The sequence below is a fragment of the Lacerta agilis genome, chromosome 7, assembly GCF_009819535.1.
Source record: "Lacerta agilis isolate rLacAgi1 chromosome 7, rLacAgi1.pri, whole genome shotgun sequence".
Classification (NCBI taxonomy): domain Eukaryota; kingdom Metazoa; phylum Chordata; class Lepidosauria; order Squamata; family Lacertidae; genus Lacerta; species Lacerta agilis.
In genome coordinates, this window is record NC_046318.1 from 23,909,345 (window position 1) to 23,931,710 (window position 22,366).

A 22,366-nucleotide genomic window follows, 5' to 3' on the forward strand; every position below is an offset into this window, starting at 1 on the left:
TCTCCTACACTGAACATACCCCCCTAAACATACTCACATTTCCTTGGGTGCGTGGATTGGACTCTTCCATCCAATAGATGAGAAGCACAAGGAGCTTCCCTCTGTCAGTGAGTGTGCTGGTGGATGATGTAGGAGCCTTTCCCTGCATGGGGCAGCTGATGGGGACATGCCCACACCATTCCTGATGTGGCAGCCATTATGCCACAATCCCATAGAAACTATTTTGTGTTATGCCATGCCTCCATGGCAGCCCTTTTTGTTATTGGCGCCCACAGCACTTTCTCAAAATTCCCAGCAGCCCCCAAAAGTTGATGACTCCTGCTTTAATAAGCAGATCAATCATTCAGTAGATTGATCAATCACTTAATCAAAACTTTAGACAACTCATGGGTGAGAACCAATATTGATCGATTGATTTTCAGTTATTTCTATACCACTCACCACCATACAGTCACAGGGCAGCGTACAGCATAGTAAAACACACCAACACAGATTTCTAAAACAAATTAAAACATAGATGCAAAATGTTTGTCAGCAGAAATTAAAACAACAGAAAAAAGAGAATAAAACAGCAATGGGTACCATGCAAATGGATCTAACTGAATTGCACCTCCTGATCTCCAAGGGCTTAGGGGAAGAGGCATTCTTCACCTCCTTCCCGAGAGTGTATAACGTTGAGGAGAGATTTGCTTCAGTGGGGAGTTTGTTCCAAAGTTTTGGAACTGCCACTAAATCTGGCCAGTGCCAAACCTCAGCAAGGTCATGCGTGTGTTGGAGCACAGAGATAAGCAAACAGCCCACTGCGTCAACAGTGCTGTCAATCTCACTTTGCAGGAGAAACCTGGAAAAGGATCAAATCAGACCTGATTGATGTGGCGAGTGGCGGCGGCAGGGAGGTTTGGACTGTAGTCACGGCACAGGAGATCTGATCCATGTTCCTCCTGTCAAAGCCCAAGCCCAGATCTCTCCCTCCCACGGTTGGTCTGCCCGTGAGGCAGGTTGAGGGAGCCACCTTGGGCAGTGGTCAGTTCCCAGGGAGATCTTGTACACTGTTTTCCAGGAGCTGAAGTGCAACCCAGGTAAGGGAGACTTCAAGAGGGGCAGGGCAGTGACATGGTGGGGCAGGACGGCACTTTCACCTCAGGGGGTGAAACAGGACAAACACTGCCCCTGCTCCCCATCTAAAGTGTGTATATGATGGGAAGGAACTGCCTGTAATTTTTTTCCTTCCAAGGCTAATAGCAGCTTAGCTTGCCCACCTACACATCTCACCACAGTAAGGAAGTCTGAGACAAGGCAGCCTACACACTATAAAGCGCAGCCTGGGAGTCATTTTGGACTCACAGCTGTCCATGGAGTCACAGGTCAATTCTGCTGTCTACCAGTTCCATTTTGTACACCGGCTGAGACCCTACCTGCCTGCGCACCGTCTCACTAGACAGTGGTTATCCCCTGCTTGGACTACTGGAATGCACTCTGTGTGGAGCTACCTTTGAAGGTGACTCAGAAACTACAACTAATCCAGAATGTGGCAGCTAGAATGGTGACTGAGAGCAGCCCCCCGAGACCATATAACACCAGTCCTGAACGGCCTACACTGGCTCCCAGTATTTTTCCAAGCACAATTCAAAGTGTTGGTGCTGACCTTCTGTTATGTACTGAGCTTGAAGGAGCGTTTCCACCCCCCATCACTCAGCCCAAGGTCCAGCGCCGAGGGCCTTCTGGAGGTTCCCTCACTGCAAGAAGTGAGGCTACAGGGAACCAGGCAGAGGGCCTTCTCGGTAGTGGCACCCACCTTGTGGAACGCCCTCCCATGAGATGTCAAGGAGATAAGTAACTATACAACCTTTAGAAGACATCTGAAGGCAGCTCTATGTAGGGAATACTTTAATGTTTAATGTTTTATTATGTTTTTGTATATGCTGGAAGCAGGACCGGATTTAGGTTTGATGAGGCCCTAAGCTACTGAAGGTAACGGGGCCCTTTATATGTCCAGCTGTCCTTTGTCAACAACAAATTGTTGCTTTTTTGTGTTGAATATATGCTATATGGTATTTTAAGGTATCTAAAGCCATTTGCACATAACAAAATATGTATTTTATCAAAGTAATTGTTGAACTGAAATACAATTAAGAAAAAGTATATTAATAGTGAAATACAATTAAGAAGAAGAATATAAATTGTGAAATAATTATTAAGCTCTAACTTAAAATGGTTTTTTATTCATAACAAACTTAATAATGCAAACACATTGACATTTGGCAATAACAAAAGTTCCTTTAGAAACACAATTTACAAAGACTCATAATTTTTTGGGGGGCCCCCCAAGAGAGTGGGGCCCTAAGCTATAGCTTGTTTAGCTTATACGTAAATCTGGCACTGACTGGAAGCCACCCAGAGGGGCTGGGGCAACCCATTCAGATGGGCGGGGTCAAATAAAATAATAATAATAAGTTTGTTAAGGCCTCTGGGACTTGTAACTCTGTGAGGAGTGAGCTACAGTGCCCAGAATTCTTTGAGGGTGGAAATGTGCCTTGAAGAGTAAAGGTATACTGTTTAAGCAGATTGTGTGACTTCTGTGCTTGCTCAGTTTGTTCTCTAAATGTTGATGGGCATCTTCAAAGCCTTGTCTGCAATCCCTTCTGTTGTTTCTTTATGTTAAAAATTGGATCTGGACTGGACAGTCTTTCAAACAGAGGACTACCCTCTGACCACACTTCAAAGTGATAAACGTCAGTCCTCTCTAAATGACACATGACCATCCTATAGCAGTTTCAAGGGTGTGTGTGAGATTATATTCGATTTAAGCTGGGGAATCAGACGAAGAGGCAAAGCGTTTGGCCCTCATCCAAATCAGCTCCCCCCCCCCACAGCTGCTTTAAAAACAAAGAAAGCCCCTGAAGAGATGTCCACTGCCACATAACTTCTTTTGTGCCAGACATTCTGTGTGCCATGAGAATTCAAACTCTGCCCCTGCCACCCTGCCCTGATCCTGGTCCACATGTGCAGCAGAATAAGGTAGAAGACTCCTGAGGGTGAAGTGTGGTTTGCGCCACTTCAGACTGAAGGTTGGGGAAGGGGCACGTGTGTTTAAACACTTCCCTGCAAGAGGAAAGGTAGCACATCAGAGAATAATTTCTCTACTGTGCTGATTTTCTCCTTGCAAGGAGGTGTTGTCTATTTTACATAGGGAAACTTTCAGAAATGTGATCCTCCTCCCTGATTGGTGAAGTGGTGAAGAAGAAGAAGAAGAAGAAGAAGAAGAAGAAGAAGAAGAAGAAGAAGAAGAGTAGTTTGGATTTGATACCCCACTTTTCACTACCCGAAGGAGTCTCAAAGCGGCTAACATTCTCCTTTCCCTTCCTCCCCCACAACAAACACTCTGTGCGGTGAGTGGGGCTGAGAGACTTCAAAGAAGTGTGACTAGCCCAAGGTCACCCAGCAGCTGCATGTGGAGGAACAGAGACACGAACCCGGTTCCCCAGATTACGAGTCTACCACTCTTAACCACTACACTACACTGGCGTTCTACCATCCTAGATCAACAGGAACTCGCCTCACTTCATGTTATACTTCTGATCTTCTCCAAAGAGACCCTGCTATATCGCCTGTGCCCAGAGAGCAGGATCAACTATAGGTAATTGCTTAAAAACTTCAGAAATTAATCAGTATCCAAATACCATAATTAAAGGACTCACCCATACAATATGTTGTAAAGTGCAATATACAAATGTGACACTAGATGGTGACAGGGAGCTATGCCAAATTCAATGTGCTTTTCAAAATGTTTTTTTTTTTTTTATGTCTGTGTAGTTTCCACCAAAATAAAGCAGTCTCTCAAAGGGCACATCAAATGCTAAGCAGAAAATGAAGGAGATCTAATTCTTCTTCCCCCACATATGCTCTATTTTGTTATTTGTTTTATTTATTTATTCATTCATTCATTCATTCATTCATTGATAGGTATGTTTGGAAACTATGTTTGGAAGCTATGTTGGTATAACATCATAAAATAAAAAGTCGGCCATGCCTTTTAAAAATGCACTGTAAATTTTCGCTTCTTTCATTGCTAGCTATTTCACATTTCCTTCACTAACTCTGAAAAGCATAGGAGCCATGTGATCAATTATGTGGGGCAGGGCCTACCTGGGCCCCCCACAATATTTTATTCAAGTTGGCACCCCTGCTGAAAAGGTACCCATATTAAGATTTTTGGGAACCGGCAAACATATTTGAGTGTAACTGATGAGCAGGCAGAATGATTAATTTTTTAAAGGTTTGTTTCATTTTGACTAATTACTAATAGGAGACCATGAGGGGAGGGGCGGGGCGGGGGGGGGGGAAGAGGGACAGATGCCAAATTCTTCTATATTCTTTACGCGTCTTGATGATAAACTGCCAAGCTGGGCAAGAGAAACTTTCTGAGTCTGCTCTAACCCAATAGTGTCTGAGCTGAGCTCCTGCAACTTGGAATCAGATTAGCTGTATCAAAGCTACAGTTTAGGCATCCAGTTATTGATTGCAGACAAATCAAAAGCAGAGACGTGTTTTCTGGCATTTAGCTGCTTTGGGCCAGTAAATAAGATCTGGCATGAACTTGTTGAGATACTCAGACGTCCTTGGGAACGCAGGTTGGTGCATCAAGGCCTTCAATATGTTCCAGCATTGAAGCTTTTAAAGGATTGTGCTTTGCATTTTGAGCCAAAACTAACAAAGGGGTAGCATGGGAATCCAGAGGACTTCGAAACCATGGGAGACAAGGGGATTTCTGGCATTAGTTGCTGGCTGGGTTTCAAAGCCACTTCAAACTTGGGGTTGCCATCAGGGGTGCCACGAGAAAGCTTTATTAACTACGAACTACAGAATTTGGAATCCCCTCCAAACTGGTGCCAAAGTTTTGCATTTGTTTTGTACCGTTTTGTGCAAAATGAGTTGTTCTGCAAACCTCATGCTTTGTACCCTCCCAAAAAATGGAGTAATTGATACTCAAACCAGGGGGGTCACAGGTACCCGGCCCCCAAACCCCAACACTGTCCAATTCACTCCAAACCGGTGCCAAATATTTTGCAATAGTTTTGTACTGCAAACCCCACGTTCTGTATCACCTCCCCAACAGAGTGATTGATGCTCAAAATGTGGGGCTTTGCAGTACAAAACTATTGCAAAAGTTTGGAGTGAATCAGACAATGTTGGATTTGGGGGTGTTAACTACAAATCCTGGTATGATGGTGATATTGCTCAGTTTGCAGGGTGTTACAAAACATGACGTTCACGGTACAAAATGGGTATGGAACTTGGGAGGGAATCCCAAATTTCGTGGTTCATTGTTAATAAAGCTTTGCAAGAACCTGGAGCCAATCTCAGCTCCCAGATAGCACCTCATCCTGCAATGCTGCTAAGTGGGTGCAGACCTGATTGGCACCTTTGGAGCAGGACTGGGGAACCACAGACCCAGGGGCCAAATGTGGGTCCCTCTAGGCCCCTCAGGACTCATTCAAGTCCATATCCCCTCTGCAAGACACACTCCTCACCAGCCCTGCTCTTCATCCTCCTTGAGTGGTGCATTTGCCTGGCTAGAATGTCTTCTTGAACCATGATCATGCATCTTGCTCGCCTTGATACAGAGAAGGGGTGTGTGTCTGGGTCTGGGTCTGGGTCTGGGTCTGGGTCTGGGTCTGGGTCTGGGTCTGTGTGTGTCCAAGCCTCTGGATTTTGCACAGCCAGAGTGTTGGATGTGAAACACAAGAGCAGTCAAGTACAACATCCCTAGAGTGGACATAGAAGGGGATGTCTGGACCAGCCAGTCGGAACTTCCTGTTTCTCCTGGGCTGGGACAGACTTCCACTACATGTGACTAGAGGTGGACGTGGCCTCACCTGTGCAAGTAACAAAAGCATAGGACTGGCTGCCATCTCTCTATGACTACGTTTGTCAAGCAAGCAACATCTGCTTAGCCAAAGATGCCCTCCAGCCAAGAGAGTACAAAGGAACTATCTCTTATGGAATAGTTTCCAAGTGTATGTTACTTTTCTAAGCCAAGTCTGCCTTCTGGGATCCAATCGTGAACAGAATGTGTGAGTAAACTCTTTTTATGCTTTTATAGAAGACTGTGTCATGTCTTACCTTTTATGAGGGAATACGGGGAAAATACCAGGACAGTTGTTATAGAGGCTTTAGCAAGCCTGAGCAAACGCATCCGCTGTGTAAGTTTAAAATTACTCTGCTAAATTGTGGAACTTGTTAACACAAGTTGGAAAGGCTATAATCAATCCTCTCCTGCATCCCTGAACATTCCCACAGCCTCATGTACAGAGGTCTTCCACATTGACAAATGCTTGATCCATCAAAGTAGCAAGCCCTTCATTCTAGCAATGAAGTATGGTCCCTTCTCTAGAAATGCTCATTATATCACAATGTGTCATTAGCAGAAATCCTACATCTTGGGAGGAGGTATAGGATTGTGATGATAATCTCATGGCAATACCAAGTCCTAAACAGAAACCTTTTGCCATTTTTTTCTTTAAAAAATAAATAAATAAGAAAGAGGGTTTTTTATTTTTTGTTTAGATGTTTCACCTTCTTGTTCCCTAGCCTTCTTCTCAGGTTCAATTTTCATTTGTCCCCCTTAGGGCTTTTTCAAGCATGGCTAAGAAAGGAAGAAGAGAAGAAGAGCAGAAATACAAGATCATTGACATTTGTGAAAAATGCAACTGCTACGTAAAGGAGGAAAGGCAAGCTCAGTGCTTTGACTCAGCAGAGCATCTCTTGCAAAATAAGATGAATGGAAGGGGAGAGGCGAGAGCACTGTAGAGCCACGGATGACTTGGAAAAAGGGACAAGAGGAGAGAGGCAGGTTTATCCTTCACGTGAGCCAAGGACGTTTAAAAGCAATCTGGCTTTTTCAGCCAGAGGTGCAGAACTGAAATCGCTTTTACATTTCTATTCGTTCAAAACAACAGAATGTTCACTATCCACTTCATTGCTTCCCCACCCCTCCTGCTCTGGGTGGGAATGGAGGGGGCGGGGAGTTGGTCCTCTTTGCATTATAATGCAAACCTACACTTTTCTGAATTTTGCAGTGTCAGCCTACAACCAAAAAATGTGTTCCACAAGCAGGCATATTAGGGGAAAGTGGGCATTAGGACACAAATATTAGTGAAAGCAACAGACAAAATGCATCACATTTGGAAAAACATGCTTGCAAAAAATTGCTTATTAGAAGAAATGCGCACCAAAACTGATGAATTCCAAAGTAATGTAGAAAGCTGTGAAGCTGAAGTTAAGATTGGAAAAATGAGAAAGGGAGTGAAACCAACAGCAACCTCTTCACTCATCTCCAGTCGGAGGCCCACAACCTTATTGAAACTGGTTCGAGGTCTAGATGGGTGACCAGGTAGGAGCCTTGGAATTAATGTCGCCCGCTTGACCCCGTCGCCCGCTTGACCACAGGAGTTGACAGGAGGCGTACAAGGTTCCACCCAACCATCTTAGGACTCCGCTCCAGATTTGTGTAGGATTTACTCCTTAGCCTTTTCTTCTCCTGAAGATATCCCACATGGCAGCAGAGGTTTAGAACCAGAGTTTTCCTTCTCCTAGATGGGCTACCTTCCCAGGTGGATGAGCCCCATCTACCCCTCACTTCCCTTTACAACACGTGCAGAAACCACCTTCTTGACATTTGGACCCACAATTTGGTCTCATCTGCTGAATCCACCAGAGCCTGCCCAAACTCACTGAGAGTTTGAGGCCCACACCTGGTTTAGCCGGTTTACTCAGAAGTAAATATATAGAGTTTAGTGGGTCCTTCCCCCAGATAAGCGAGTACAGGATTGCCACTTACACCTGCAGTCCTATTTAGTATACACACTTACTTGTGAATTGTGGTCCATGAACACTTATGCCATAATAAATTTTGTTAGTCTTTAAGGTCCCCAAGACTGAATTTTAACTCTTTATCTGATGTATGTTTGGACTTGTTCATATATCTCTCTGGGCAGACTTTCATGGGCTATTTCTAAGCTGGTCTGGGATGAAAGGAACAGGTTTCTGAGAGCAGGGCTGCTAAATATGCATTTGGGGCAGCCGGCACAGTAGCTTTGCAAGAGCACAAAGAAAACCAAGGATTGGTTTCTCCCTTGCATGTGGCATTTGCGTTCTGCAAGAGCAGCCTGTGATTTCTTGCATGCTATTATGCTTAAGCCATATGAGTTCAGCAGCTCCCTCATTAAGGTCCATCCAATTTTCTGTTCTATCTATAGCAGCTACGTCTGTGAAACCAGCCAAGGGACAGAGAACGAAGGCCATTGAGCAGCAGTAGCAGCAGCAGCAGCAGCAGCAATTTCCCCTGCAGTTCTGTGATTTTCTTAGAATCAGTGCCATAAAGTTACACGAGAAACCAGCCTGTAGCAAGAAAGCAAGACGAAAAATGCAACGTTTTAAATTGCAGCACACTATCAGTGCTTGAATTTTAGAAGGAAAGGTACGGGGGAACTCTTGATGCAGCCCACAATCCCTAACCCGTCACTCTGCCCAATTCTAATTGAGTCGTGCTCACCCCAATAGCCTTCTGAAAACAACAGCTATGGGGCACATCACCAAAGAGAAGTGGGGGCAGGCCCCACCTGGTAATTTGAGCACTGCGCAGAAGAGACAGAAATGAATTGTGTCTCAGCTCAGCTGTGACACCTCGAGCCCTGTCCAATTAAACAAGATTAGCTGTAACCCAAAGAGGGGGTAGAGTTAGGTTTTGCTGTCAGCTGTTATTTGCAGGGCACACGCTGGCAGAACTAGTTTATCCAGCAACAGGGTTTACAACGAGACCTCCTGCAATCAGCATTTCCTGATCTCCTGCAAAATGAGGTTTCCTGTGCACAGCCTGGCCTGTTAGCTACTGTCATTTGACCAGAGACTCTTTAGCCCCATCTAGAGGCCAGAGGCTAAGGAAGCATCTCCGCAATCACCCGGTGTGACCTATATATGCCGATATACAGATCCAGCTCCCCACCTGACTCCCATCTCGGAACCAAGGGCCTTCAATAAGGAGGCCCTTGCAGACACAAACTCTGTCCATGCTTTTTTAAAAACAACAACAACAAAAGATCTTCTCTATATTTATTGATCTTGTAGCACAGAGGACCAGGGAAAGGGCTGAATGTCTTTATCAGCTGAAAGGGAATAAACATTTTCTAGAAGCAAGTGCAAAAATATCCCTTAAGTGTTTCTGAGCATTACAGAAGTTTCAGGATCCTTTGCAATAATGGGAACTTTGATTTGCAAGCAAATAAACATACCTGTCTGTTAACAAACACCAGTATCTCATCCTAACCCTCTTAAGGACTCTTGGTTTCAAGTAACCTTCAATGAGGTGATTAGGATTGCAGTGTTAGGGGCATGGTTGTTGTGCTACATAATTTGTAATATTAAAGTCGGGCTCAGTGAAACTGCCTTAGCTCACACCAAGCAGCATTTAGGATTGTAAAAAGCTGCCTCATACCAGGTCAAGTGATTTGACCACCTAGCCTAATCTTGTCTCTTCTGACTGGCAGCTGCTCTCCTCCAGGTAAAGGTCTTTCCCATCACCTGCTGCTTGATCCTCTTAAATCTGAAATGCCAGGGATCGAACTTGGGGCATTCTGAATGCAAAGCAAACCCCTCTATAGAAATGTTGATCCAAATTCTTTGTGCACACCCTCTATGGCTCTGGGTTTGAGACTTCCCGACTTCCCCAGGGAATAAGAATCAGACTGCATCCTTTTCTTGCATCTCTGAACAGCTGGGTACCACGGTCCCAATGCCCTTTGCAAGATGCCATACATCAGCCTTCCCCAACCTGTTGCCCAGCCAAGATGGCCAATAGGCAAGTGTGATAGGAGCTATAGTCCAGGCATCCCCAAACCTGGCCCTCCAGCTGTTTTGGGACTATATTTCCCATCACCCCTGATCACTGGTCCTGTTAGCTAGGGATGATGGGAGTTGTAGTCCAAAAACAGTTGGGGGGCCAAGTTTGGGGGTGCCTGCTATAGTTCAAAATACTAGGAGAACATCCCCAATGGGTTGGGGAGGGCTGCCTTAGACCTAGGCACGCCATAGGTCCACCTCGGCCCAAGACTCTTAATCGCAGAGTCGTGGGTTCGAGCCCCACATTGTGCAAAAGATTCCTGCATTGCAGGGGGTTGGAGTAGATGACTCTCAATGATTCATTCCAACCCTACAATTCCATGATTCTTTCTAGCTCAGTTTTTTTCTTCGCAGGTGTTCTGCAGAGTTTCAGATAGGAGTTCTACCTCATACCCAACTTGTGATCTTTTGCATGGGAGCCACGTGTTCTTCCACTCAGGCACAGCCCTTCCCCCAAACAACTGGAGAACAAGTAGAAGCTCACTCCTCTCAACTCAGGAAACAGTAGGTCTGGCTGATGAAGCATGAAGGTGGGGAAGTTGCTTAGTGCGATAGCTTCCCAAGCCATAAAAAGAATTGCAAGGGACGGCCCTACTCTGAGTTGGGGATGGGGCAGAAATGTGATACAGTTCACATATAAAAGTGAACCTATTTCAAAAACGTTACTTGAACAAAAACACTGCAAACTTTTGAAGTACACGCTTCTCTGCATTTTTGCAGTGCATTTCTCCAGTCCAGAAATGCTTACAAAGATACATATTTTTGTGAAAGTAGCATACAGAAATGCATTGTATCAGGGGGAGTTAGTTGCTTTGCAACAATTAGTTTTGCCTGTTAGGGCTGTCATTTCCTTTTCGTTCTGTAACTTGGCTATTATTTCATTGCTTAGCTGCCTCAAGCCTAGGATAGGTCACCTTAGAATAACAAGGTGTTTCTGACAAGGAGATGATTTCCATATAGAGGAAACCCTTGTGTGTGAAGAGGTCGAAAGAGATGCCAAACTATGATATTCATCTAATAAAATTGCTTCTCAACACAGCCTCATTTTGCACCCACAATTAGGGAGATTAGGGAGGCAGGGAAGAGCAATTATACAAAGCAAGTGTTTTCAATAGAAGTCCGGGATAATTGGCTGCAGAGTGAACATTTCAGAGCAAACACACTGCCTTCCTTTGGCTCCAGAGCTCCTGTGCAGGAGAAGATTGCTGGTGCCTGTTTGCTTTGGTAGGTCGGTAAGAACTGAGCTCATGAGACTAAGCTTTTGCCTTTCCTGTAAGTTTCACATAAAATCACCTAATGCAAAACCCTTCCTTTGTGAAAATCAGTGGCATCCCCTCTGTGACTTTGAGGAGGGCTCCAGTGCAAAGGGTCAGGATGGGAAAATATCAGAGGAGTCAAATTGGCTCTGTGGCCAACGTGAAACGTTCTGTGACTGAGGTCATTGTGTAATTGGGACTTCCACCGGTCCCTTGTGCACTCGTGACTTGTCAAAGGCAAAACAATCACAGACCTTTCCTAGCACTTACTGGTAATTAAATAATAATAATTTCCTCCTAGGAAATTGTGTCTCTCACCCACCCCTTCCTCCAGCTCATGGGTGGTATTTAGTAGACCCTTTGAAATCAATGGACCTAATTTATCCATGTTCATTAATTTCAGTGGGTATACCATGAGTAAAACTTGGTTGAATACCACCCCATGCTTCCATTTTAATTGAATTACCTGTGTGGACCAGGAACACCACAGCTATTTGTTGACTAGCACAGTGTTTTTCAACCTTTTTTGGGCAAAGGCACACTTGTTTCATGAAAAAAATCACGAGGCACACCACCATTAGAAAATGTTAAAAAATTTAACTCTGTGCCTATATTGACTATATATAAAGTAATTTTTCAATTTTTCCCACGGCACACCAGGCAACATCTCGCGGCACACTAGTGTGCCGCGGAACAGTGGTTGAAAAACACTGGACTAGCAATCCAAAAGCCCTGTTTGCTATCCTGGAGGATTAGAATGAAGCCCAGCCCAGCCCAGCCCTGCCCTGCCCTGCCCTGCCCTGCCTTACTCCAGTGGGCAAGGTTCACCACTCTAGGGTTGCCATATGTCCTCTTTTTCCAGGACATGTCCTCTTTTTCATGGGTATGTGAAACGAGTGTCGTCACAGCAATCCATAGTTAAAAGTAGAAGTTGGCAAATGGGTCCTCTATTTTGCTCTTCAAAATATGGCAACCCTGGATCCAGCTGCCAAGAAGCATCCCAATGCACTTGCCCAAATGCTGGGTTAGGTGGAAGCTGCCACTTAATGGTATCTCTCCTGGCAGTAGTCAGCAGAACACCCACCCAGAAAGAGGGGTTCCTTAGCTGAAAAGGCTCCTAGGGTGGCCTACAAAAACAAACAGTAAGACAGTCCCAGCAGGCTTGCCATTGCTTCTTCACATTTATGTTTGTTCCACAATTTATTCTCTTTGAGAAACAGAGAGAAATGGAGATGGACAGATTCCTACAGTGCTATTTTTCTAGGAAAAGGAGGTGCCGGAACTCAACATGAATGCCTTTCTAGTTCTCTTATAATGGCAATGGTGCCCACCTGAGCAGTTCTGGAGAGTTATGGCTGAAAAAAGTCCTGGATTCATCTATCCCTACTCCTTGCGAACCTTTTCACTGGGCCCATCCTGTGCTCCATGTGCTTCGCCCCTGCGCACATCCAGCAACCTGCCATAATTAAGCAGGTTTTATTCTGATGTGTTTGTTTGCTTGCTTTTGCTTATTTGCACTGATGTGAAATAGCCCCTTTCCCCCTCTAAGTGCTTCAATAAGACTGGATGTTACTGGAGGAGGCATGAGGCTGTCATGTGGTTGAGGACTTACTGTGCTCTTATTTTCAGCACACACACACACACACACACACACACACACACACACGAGCAGAAACCAATGAAGTGGAGGAGGCGGGGGATTTCAGAGATGACATCGCATCACATGTTTTGATTTGCTGCGAGGAGGAGTAGATGGAGAGCTGCTGTTTTCAATGACATCAGCATAGTTCTCCAAATTCAAGATGCAGCCGAAGGCTGTAGCTGCACACACGTACTAGGGAATAACACACATTGGACTCAGTGGGATTTATTTCTCAGCAAAGTGCTTCAGGTTGCACTGCACGCCATGTCCCAGACTGTAGGTCTGGGAGGAAGATACGGACGCAAAGGACAAAGAGTAAGATGCACGTTGAAAAATGTGCAGTTTTGCTGCTTGAGAGTCTCTGTATGTATACAGTATCAGCAATCTGTGTTGTGGGAGCAGGAGGAAGTGCTTAGAAAGGTCTGGCATCAGCTTAGACAAGAAGAGTGCCAGTGTTCTGCATTAACCAGACTTGGCATTTCCATTATGCTATGGATGTTTAAACTCTGCAACCTGAAGCAGGCGGCTGTTCCACAGCAAAACGTATCATTTCATAGTGGATCCAGTGTGGAACAACAATACTAACTGTTTCCCATTCGAGATTTGCATTTGGCTAGACAATTGAACACCCACCTTAAATGTCTCAACAGCAACTATCCACCATGGCCACCTTCTCTCTACACTGGATGCCTCTGGGTCCCAGTTACCACAGGAGGGCAGAGTGTTGTTGCACTCAGATCTTGCTTGTGGGCACCTGACTGGCCAATGGGAGAAACAGGATGCTGACTAGATGGGCCAGTGGCCTGATCCAGCAGGCTCTCCTTATGTTCTTTTGCCATCAAACTACGATGCAGAATCGTCAAAGCAAAGCAAATTAAGTGTGTAATTGTGACTTATATTTCAGCTGTTTGTGGGTGGGTGGGAGGTGTTGTTCCATAGTTTCCCTTTTTTGTATTTCTCCAAATCTTGATGCTTCTGGACCCCTGCCGATACCTCCCTCTTGTGCATGGGAGGTGCCCTATTGGCTAAATAAGGATAATGGAGTTGGCTATGTAATATTATTGATCCTGGTACATAATCATGGCCTGGTTTCACCTTGTCAACAATGCTGTAAGAGCTTATGTGGTGGAGGAAAAGGCACCCTGTGCAGCGAAGTTGTGTTATGTTTACTCCTTGTTGATTTCTACCTTCTTCTTTTTTTGAGAGGGAAGTCTTCTATTAATTGGTGTTTCTTTGCAATGTGCATGCTCACCCAGCCCTGCACCACAGGAAAACTCTTAATGTTCCAACAGATGACAGCTGAGAACATAAGCATCCTATCTCCCACTGCTTCTCCACATCAAACTGCCCCTTCCCAAAGTTGTTCTATCTCCATAGAGGGGCTGCTACTTGAGTTTGGGATTAATATGTAGTAAAGCCCTGAGCACCATGGACTGCAAAAATATCAAACTTATCCATCCTTAAAGAAATCAGCCCTGAGTGCTCACTGGAGGGACAGATCCTGAAGTTGAGGCTCCAGTACTTTGGCCACCTCATGAGAAGAGAAGACTCCCTAATAAAGACCCTGATGTTGGGAAAGATGGAGGGCACAAGGAGAAGGGAATGAGAGAGGATGAGATGGTTGGACAGTGTTCTCGAAGCGACTAGCATGAGTTTGGCCAAACTGCGGGAGGCAGTAAAAGATAGGTGTGCCTGGCGTGCTCTGGTCCATGGGGTCACGAAGAGTCGGACACGACTGAATGACTGAACAACAACAACAAAAAGCCCTAAGTCATGTGATGATCATGCAGCTGTTTCTCTAATCACATCAACTCATCTGCCTGCCTGCCTTGTCCCTCTCAAAGTAGCTCATAGAGAAGGAGTGGGAACCTGTGGCCCTCCAGATGTTGTTGGTCTCCAACTCCCATCAGCCTCAGTTAGCAGGGCCATTGAACAGAGATGATGGGAGTTGGAGTCCAACAACATCTGGAGGGCCAGATGTGCCCCCATTATACAGGATTCCCAGGGGTCTCTCCTTCAGGTATTGGTCAAACCTATAGATGCTTAGCTTCAGATACAGAAGGGTATCAAGTGCACTTTTCAGCACCATAGGCTATTGGTGAAAAAGCAGAATGCTTCAGTGTTTGGCTATGGCTGCCCCAATTTTCAAAGGTCAGTAGTACAATTTTGCTGACTGTCAAAACAAAGGATGCCAAAATACTTTTAAAACAGGCTTCCTCAACCTCGGCCCTCCAGATGTTTTGAGACTACAATTCCCAGCATCCCTGACCACTGGTCCTGATAGGTAGGGATCATGAGAGTTGTAGGCCAAAAACATCTGGAAGGCTGAGGTTGAGGAAGCCTGTTTTAAAATGTTAGTTGCAAGTCCTTTTCCACTTTGCAGAATCTTGGTATCTAAGCGATAGGAAAGCAAGCACCCAGGGATCTCTGTGTGGATTTATACTGTGAAGTAAAATATATGACATTATTTTGATGCACAATCTCAGAGTTTATTCTCAGGAAGAATGCGCAGAAGAAAGAGGAGTGCTCTGTTACTAACAAGAAACAAGGTTCAAGTATCTGTGGATTTGAATTCTGGAAAAAGATGAGCAGGCAAACCAGATTGAGTCTAGACAATAATTAATCTAATGGTTGAGGGTGAAACTTCTGAACATTTTCTCCCCCAAAGCTGGTAGGTCCATATTCTTATTGCCTTATAGATATGTACATGTATGCATGCATATCCCCCCCTTTCCTGTCTTCAGTTTAAGTGACAGGCAAAACTAGTACAGCTTTAATACACTATGCAGTAAATGCACACCTAATTTAAAATAATTAGATAATAAAAGCTGGGAATTTTGACTGAAAAGCATAAAAACGTTAGTGCTGAAATCTGCACTCTGCTCCTATGGAATGGATAGAACATTTGGCATTCGATCCATAAGAATACTAACTTCAAATATATGCCCAGCTGCTTTTACCTTCATCTAAATATTGCATCCAAGCAGTTTCTTAACAGGGAAATATGTGAAGACATTTTGTTGAAACTGGAAGATGGAAGACACAACCCTTTTAGAATATTACAACATAAAACGATGAAATCTCATTGCAGTTGTAAAGGGAGGAGGGGAAGCATCTGTAGGAGTGAAATTTGAGCATCCCAGAACAAAAGGCTTTACAAATTACCATAACCTTTGAAACAAACATGATTGTCAGGCGGGAACCTCTGTGACCTTGCTGTCACTCAGTGTGGTTTTGAGCACACCATGTGAGCCTTGAGGAAAACATCGCTGGGCATCAATCCTGAAGTTGTCACATTGTACCTCGCTTGTAGGGGCTGCAAGGAAAAAGTCAAGCAGGAACCTGTGCAGCATAGGAGAGATGCATCCAGGAAAATTCATTCTTTTATTGCATACATTTTGGTTGATAAACTGGAAGGAATGTGAGCTTTTGAGCCTCACAAGGCTGTCCTTCAGACAAATGGAAAGCAGGTGATACAGCTCATTATAGCAACATGAATCAGAGCTTCTAAGCAAATGCAGTTCATCAACAGCACACATTTTAGTTAGATAATATTTCAGGAAAGAGACTCATGGCGTATCAAAGATCTGTCTGACGTGGCTTAATAACAACTTCAATCTTATCTCCTAACTCATTGAAGCAGCAGCTTGCAGGAATGAATACAGGGGTCTCAGTGCACCCACACAATGTTTTAATTCAGCCCCAGACTCTCTGTCAATGCAGCCACATATGTTGGTCCATGGAATGGCAGCCATGTTAGGGACAGGAGGATGGCCCAAGTGGTCATTGCAACAGAATATCCTGGCAGGCCAGCGTGAGGGATGCATATTTCAGATCTGACCTGCTACACTCAGTCATTTCTCAAAGTGGCTATCTAGAAAAACTATGGTCTGGTGAGGTGTTAAAGCATTTGCATGACTCCCCTGACCCCACCCCCCTGCAGTTTGTGATGTCCTTACACTGACCACCATTTTCAAAATGTTCAGAGGAAATGTATTGGACATGAAGGTGCCAAGAAGTATTCGAAATTTGTTTGTGGCATCAAGTCCAAATTTGTGCTCGGGCAAGCTTGTTCCGGGATAATATCTACTTAGGCCATTTTATTACTCTTGGCAGAATTTTTAAAAATATAAAATATCAAGCCTTAATTAAAATTAAAGTTCAAAGTACCCCAGAGACCGCAACCACTTAAAATTGTCCTGGCTTTAATGTAAGAGGCCATAATTACATATGAACAAGCAGGGAGAATATGGCCCACTGGTTCATTGCCCTAAATTAATCTAATCTTGAATAATTTTCTGCACTTTGAAATACATTCTCTTCATGGGTGGAGATCGGGGGCACTGGATCCTGGGGGCTGTGCCCTTTTGGGAGCCCCTATATTTTTGGGGCAGGGGGTCAGCCCTCCTCCATCCCAAAAGTGCAGTGGCTCCAGTGGCCGGCTCCTTCTCCTTCACCTCCTCCTCCTGCCGTGGGTCGAAGCAGCCTGCCGCTGGTGGCGGCACCAAGGAGGTGGAGCCCCCGGCCATTGAGCCATGTAGTCACTGCATTTGGCTCCGCCCCATCTGCTCCTGATGTCCTGATGACACGTGCATGATGTTGGCCCCTTAATCACCCTCACAAACTGACACCTCTGGTGGTGATGTTCAGTTACCTTCCATCATTGGATATGTATAGGCAATTGAGTGCCAGATCTGGGCATAAAAAAAACAGTGTGCATGAAGCTATGACAGTTACGGCTAGAGAGTTGGAATAGAATGCAGGAGGCCTTTTACTAGGCTAGGCCATAAAGCTCACTGGGTGACCTTGGCACATCATGACCCCTCAGTCTAACCTAAATAAAATGTGGGAGGGGACCATATTTCTAACCCTGAACTCCTTGGAGTACCGGCAGGATGCAAATGAAATTAACCACCACATTTCTTGCCTGAAAAGCATGGGCACATGTGTGGAAGAGACCCATTTCGCTATTGAGCTGCTCTTTTCCATCTTAAGTTATGTTGGCGCAAGATCATTTCTCAGTGAGTGTTGTTGCCACCCACCCTTTTAAAAGCCTGGTTGTTTAAAGAGTGTGGTTTTAGGGTTTTGGTAGGATAGCTTTTTCAAAAGGAAACCGCAAGATAAGAGTAACCATCCAAGCAGCCACACACAATGTATACATACAACATTTGGATTATGAATTAATTCGGATTAGTGTAGATACTTCTACTTTATGTTTCCCGGTAACTAAATTTCTGAAATACAATGTATGGGGCAGGGTGGGGGTGGGGGTAAGGATGAAAGAAGAAGGAGAAAACCTTTCACACAGCATTTTCAATATTAACATCCAGCTCGCCATAGACATGTCGGAGAGCATCGCAATTCAAACTTGCAATCAGCTTTCGGGGGCCGGCCCGCTTTGGAACACATTTTTCTTCCCAGGTCAAGGTTGAATTCCTTGGAACTTCTCTGCAGCGAGGAAGAATAGTGTAAACATGGTGGTAGATAGGCCATAAATCTGAACTGTAATACATGAGTAGGTATCTTGGTGATGGAAAAGATAACCTATGTTTTAAAGAAACGACCTGTCCCAAGAGGGGTTTTTTTCCGCCCTAAAGGGGGGTGGGGGGAATCTACAGTAGATACATCAGAACACCCCTAGAGAATTCACAGCTGTCATTCAGAGGCAAAGTGGACAACCCAAATCAGAACAGAATTGTTTAAAGTTAACTGAGAGGCAGTGTGGTATAGTGGTGAGAGTGCTGGCACCAGGGTTCAAATCCCCACTCAGCCATCAAGCTTGTAGGGTGACTTTGTGCCAGTCACTGTCACTTAACCGAACCTACCTCTCAGGGTTGTTTTGTAGATAAATGAGGACGGGGCAAACCCACTCCTTGAAGAAGAGTGTGCTGTCTGTTATATCACTTAATTATAAGCAATTCCGAAAAGGTGTTCTCTCAAACATTGTGCTTTGGGAGGGGGAAAAACACCCTTCAAATATCTCAACCCCAGCAAGATGACAAGAAATAACCTGGTCAATATCGCATAAAAGTGTCCCCTCAGAATACCATTTTGCAGCGAAAATAATAATATGTTATACAAGACTGGAGGGTACACTTCCAACAGGACCTTGTCCGGAGATAATTTTTTAAAAACCCTGCAGATATATCCCAAAGGGTTATTTTAATTTTTTAATTTTTTTGCTAATGGAATAAAACTTCACTAATTCCATTTGCCCAGAGTAACCTCAGTGATGGATGATTCTCAGTAATGTGCTAAGCCATCAACACTGACTGGTCATTTATCATCTTCCATCCACAGAAACAAATGGGATTATTATTTAAATAATCTGCTATGATTTGTTTCCTCTAAGTATAATTTGCGGCTTCTATCTAAGCCAAATGAGAACTCGATCGGCACTATGTGTTATTATGCAAGCCCAAGAACCCCAGCATTTTAGAGTGGTACTTCTTTTTTCTAAAAGGTAGCTTCTAGTCCTCATCGTTTTGTAGAAGATCTTGAAATTGCCCAAATCCAGAAACCTACCGGAACTATTTATTTATTTATTGTTAAAATAAAAATCTGGTGAGTGTAAAAACAAGACTTGTCCACCACGTCCATCAAATTACTATGAAAGAAAACAATCATAGCATTTATACAGCAGCCTTTATAGCAGTCAGACCACTTTATAAACATTGTTAGCAGCCTTCGCTTGCAACCTTGTAAGGTAAATTAGTATGACTATCTTCATAGTAAAGATGGTGGGGGAGAGACCAAGAGATACTAGTTTTCCTAGCGGGTTCATAACTAAGCCCTATTGAATTCAATAGGATTTACTTTTGAATTGACATGATCAGGATTGTGCTGTTAGGTGACATATTAAAGTTACAGTGCACTCCCTGGATCATTGTTCGCACTTTTAGTCTGCAAGCCTAACCACGTCTACTCAGAAGTAAGATCTGCTGAATTCAATCGTGCTTACTCCCAGATAAATGCAGTTAGGATTGCAACCTTAGATTATCTCAGGGAGATACTATGAGAGGGTTATGTTTTATATTGCACCGGCACGCATTGCGTCACTGTAAGTCAGGCATGTCCAAAGTCCGTTTCGGGGGCCTAATCCGGCCCGCCGGTCAGTTTAATCTGGCCCCTGGCAGTTTATTTCCTGTGGTAAAATCCTATTAAAAAAAGGTCAACAACTCTTTGGTCGGCCCTTTGGTTGGCCCTCACGCATGTTCACTTCATCAAATCTGGCACTCTTTGAAGAAAGTTTGGACACCCCTGCTGTAAGTGTTCATATTCCTGTGAAAACGCAGGTTGGGCAGCCAATGCTATACCCACAGATTTCTTACCTAAACAGCTTTGTGGTTGGTTTCAGTAGACCAGGCCCATCAAGTCGGACCCAGACGTCAGTGAGTTTCTGTTTCAATGGGTTGGCAAATTCCACTATCACTGCCATTTCCTTGCCAACTACCTTTTCCCCAGGAACCTGTGGAAAGGATGCAAATAAAAAAAAATCAGATGAACTTAAATACGTAAATAAGTATATATTAATGTATATTTAACACGAATGGTGGTTCGTGTTGCATTTGGCTGTCAGTGATTGGCTCATTTTGGCTTTCACAAAAATGCCTATGTGGTAGAGGAGGAGGAGGAAGATTGCTATTGGACTTCCAGGCACAGGATGATAACCCTTAGACCTCGCCCTGGCAATATCTCCTGTGGTTTGGTGAGTCTTTCGTCTGGCAAGGACGGAAGGAATTAGCTCTTTTGAAATAAAAAGGGAAGAAAGAAAAATGCTGCTACCCTGCACAATGCATAATTCATGGCAACATCTGTGGTATGTCACATTTATCTTAACACATGAGAATCAGTCAGTTCAGCCTATGCTTGTTAAGGCTTTATGAATTATATTAAACCTTCATTTCTTCCTCCCTGGTCTTTTTTTCTCTTTCTTTTTTTAAAAAGAGAGGGATCATGTTCTCTCAGCTGAATCAGACGGCAAGCTGCTCCACGGAAGAAACCAATTTGAGTTTGTATTCAGAATTTCTTACCTCTCCTCCCCTCATACCGAGATACACATGATACTCTTTTGACAGAAACCAAGGATGTCAGGTTTCTTTTCTCCCCTAACCCTTGGTTCCTTGCCCTCGTGCTTGAAGAAGACTTCCAGAAAGCAAAGGAAAGTGCAGTAATGGTGGGTAACAAAGCTGGCCAGGTAAGTCGAATGGTGTGTTTATTTGGACTTTGCTTTCCATTCAGCAAGTTTACTATTCCTGCTTCACAGCACTGGTGGAGGAAGAGGAGCGCGGGGGGGGGGGGCACCGTCCCCGGCAGCATGATCCCAGTGGGGTGCCATCACGGCTGCCCCCCACCCACGCTGGGTGCCATGCCCCCCCACAGGTGGCGTGCCACGCCCCCGGGATGCGCGCCAGCCCCGCCCCACCTGCTCTCCACACACACACACACACACCCCGGTGCCGGAGCATGAAACTCCGCCACTTCTTCACAGCAGAAGGGGAGACTTGAGCAATCTAGGAGGTTTAACCCAGGGAAGTTGATATATGCTCTTCAGCTTTGGACATAAATAAATAAATAAGTGGGTTATACATTTTTAAAATGTGGTTACTGAAGATACAAGCTCAAAAGCAAAGTTTATTTGACTTATTGGCTTCCTCTGAAGAATGCTCGGAAAAGACACACTATATCGTTTGAGGACACTGCCAATCAACATCTGTCCCGGCTAATTAGATACACAAAGGCTGCGGCTGGAGGAGAGTTTTGAACCAACCTTGGTGTTTGGTGAGAAGAAGCCGTTTCCCATCAAAATTCCAAGATTTTCTGAGCTTGTATTTGTGGAACATATTGTGCTTCTTTTGGTGCATGCATGATTCTCATAGCCTATACTGGTGTTGCCTGAAAAAGTGTTATAGTCACTCTGGCGTGCCCACTCAAGCTACGGTTGAGGAACCTGTGTGTTTTTCCAGATGTTGCTGGATGACCCCTCCCATTATTCCTGACTGGTGGCCATGCCGGCTGGGACTAAAGGGAGTCAACAACATCTGGAGGGCCCATAGGTTACCAAACCAAAGTATTGCCATGTATGAGGCCACCATCTTGCTGAAGTGGATCCAGGTCTGTTCAGTGCCTGGATGGGTGATCATCTGGTAACCACATGGATGTCATCTTGGGTTCCTCTATGCAAGCAAGACAGGATATTCAACAAAAAAATGAATAATATATTCCCTCCCCTATCAGATTCTGGAGCTTCCTTATCCATCTCATTTCATCTTCTAGTACCGGTATACCAAGTCCCAATGGACAGATGAGCTGAGACTCCGAATACATCTGGAATCAGAGCAGCAGCACTGGTCTCTTTGCTGGGGATGGGTGAATCTGTCAATTCTGATTTCTCCCAAGTTTCTCATTTTCTGAATATATATATATATATATATATATATATATATATATATATATATATGTCCTCGTGAAAATCCACCGGCATTTTCATGCAAACCTCTTGAGATAGATGCATATTCCCCCAAACATAATGCATTTCTGTATGCTATTTTCACCAGTATATGAATTTTCA

General features: G+C 44.4%; 1 protein-coding gene across 1 annotated transcript in view; it reads right to left on the reverse strand.

Annotated features, from left to right (window-relative positions):
* Positions 1-16,160: 16,160 nt before the first annotated feature.
* The window catches only part of F13A1 (coagulation factor XIII A chain), an 80,336-nt gene continuing 74,130 nt past the window's right edge, over positions 16,161-22,366 (reverse strand). Inside the window, exons 14-15 of the mRNA XM_033154513.1 lie at positions 20,127-20,263; positions 16,161-18,243 (exon numbers count right to left, since the gene is read on the reverse strand). Coding sequence (XP_033010404.1) covers positions 18,096-18,243; positions 20,127-20,263 — 285 coding nt within the window. The 3' untranslated portion in view covers positions 16,161-18,095. The remainder of the gene's footprint in view (positions 18,244-20,126; positions 20,264-22,366) is intronic.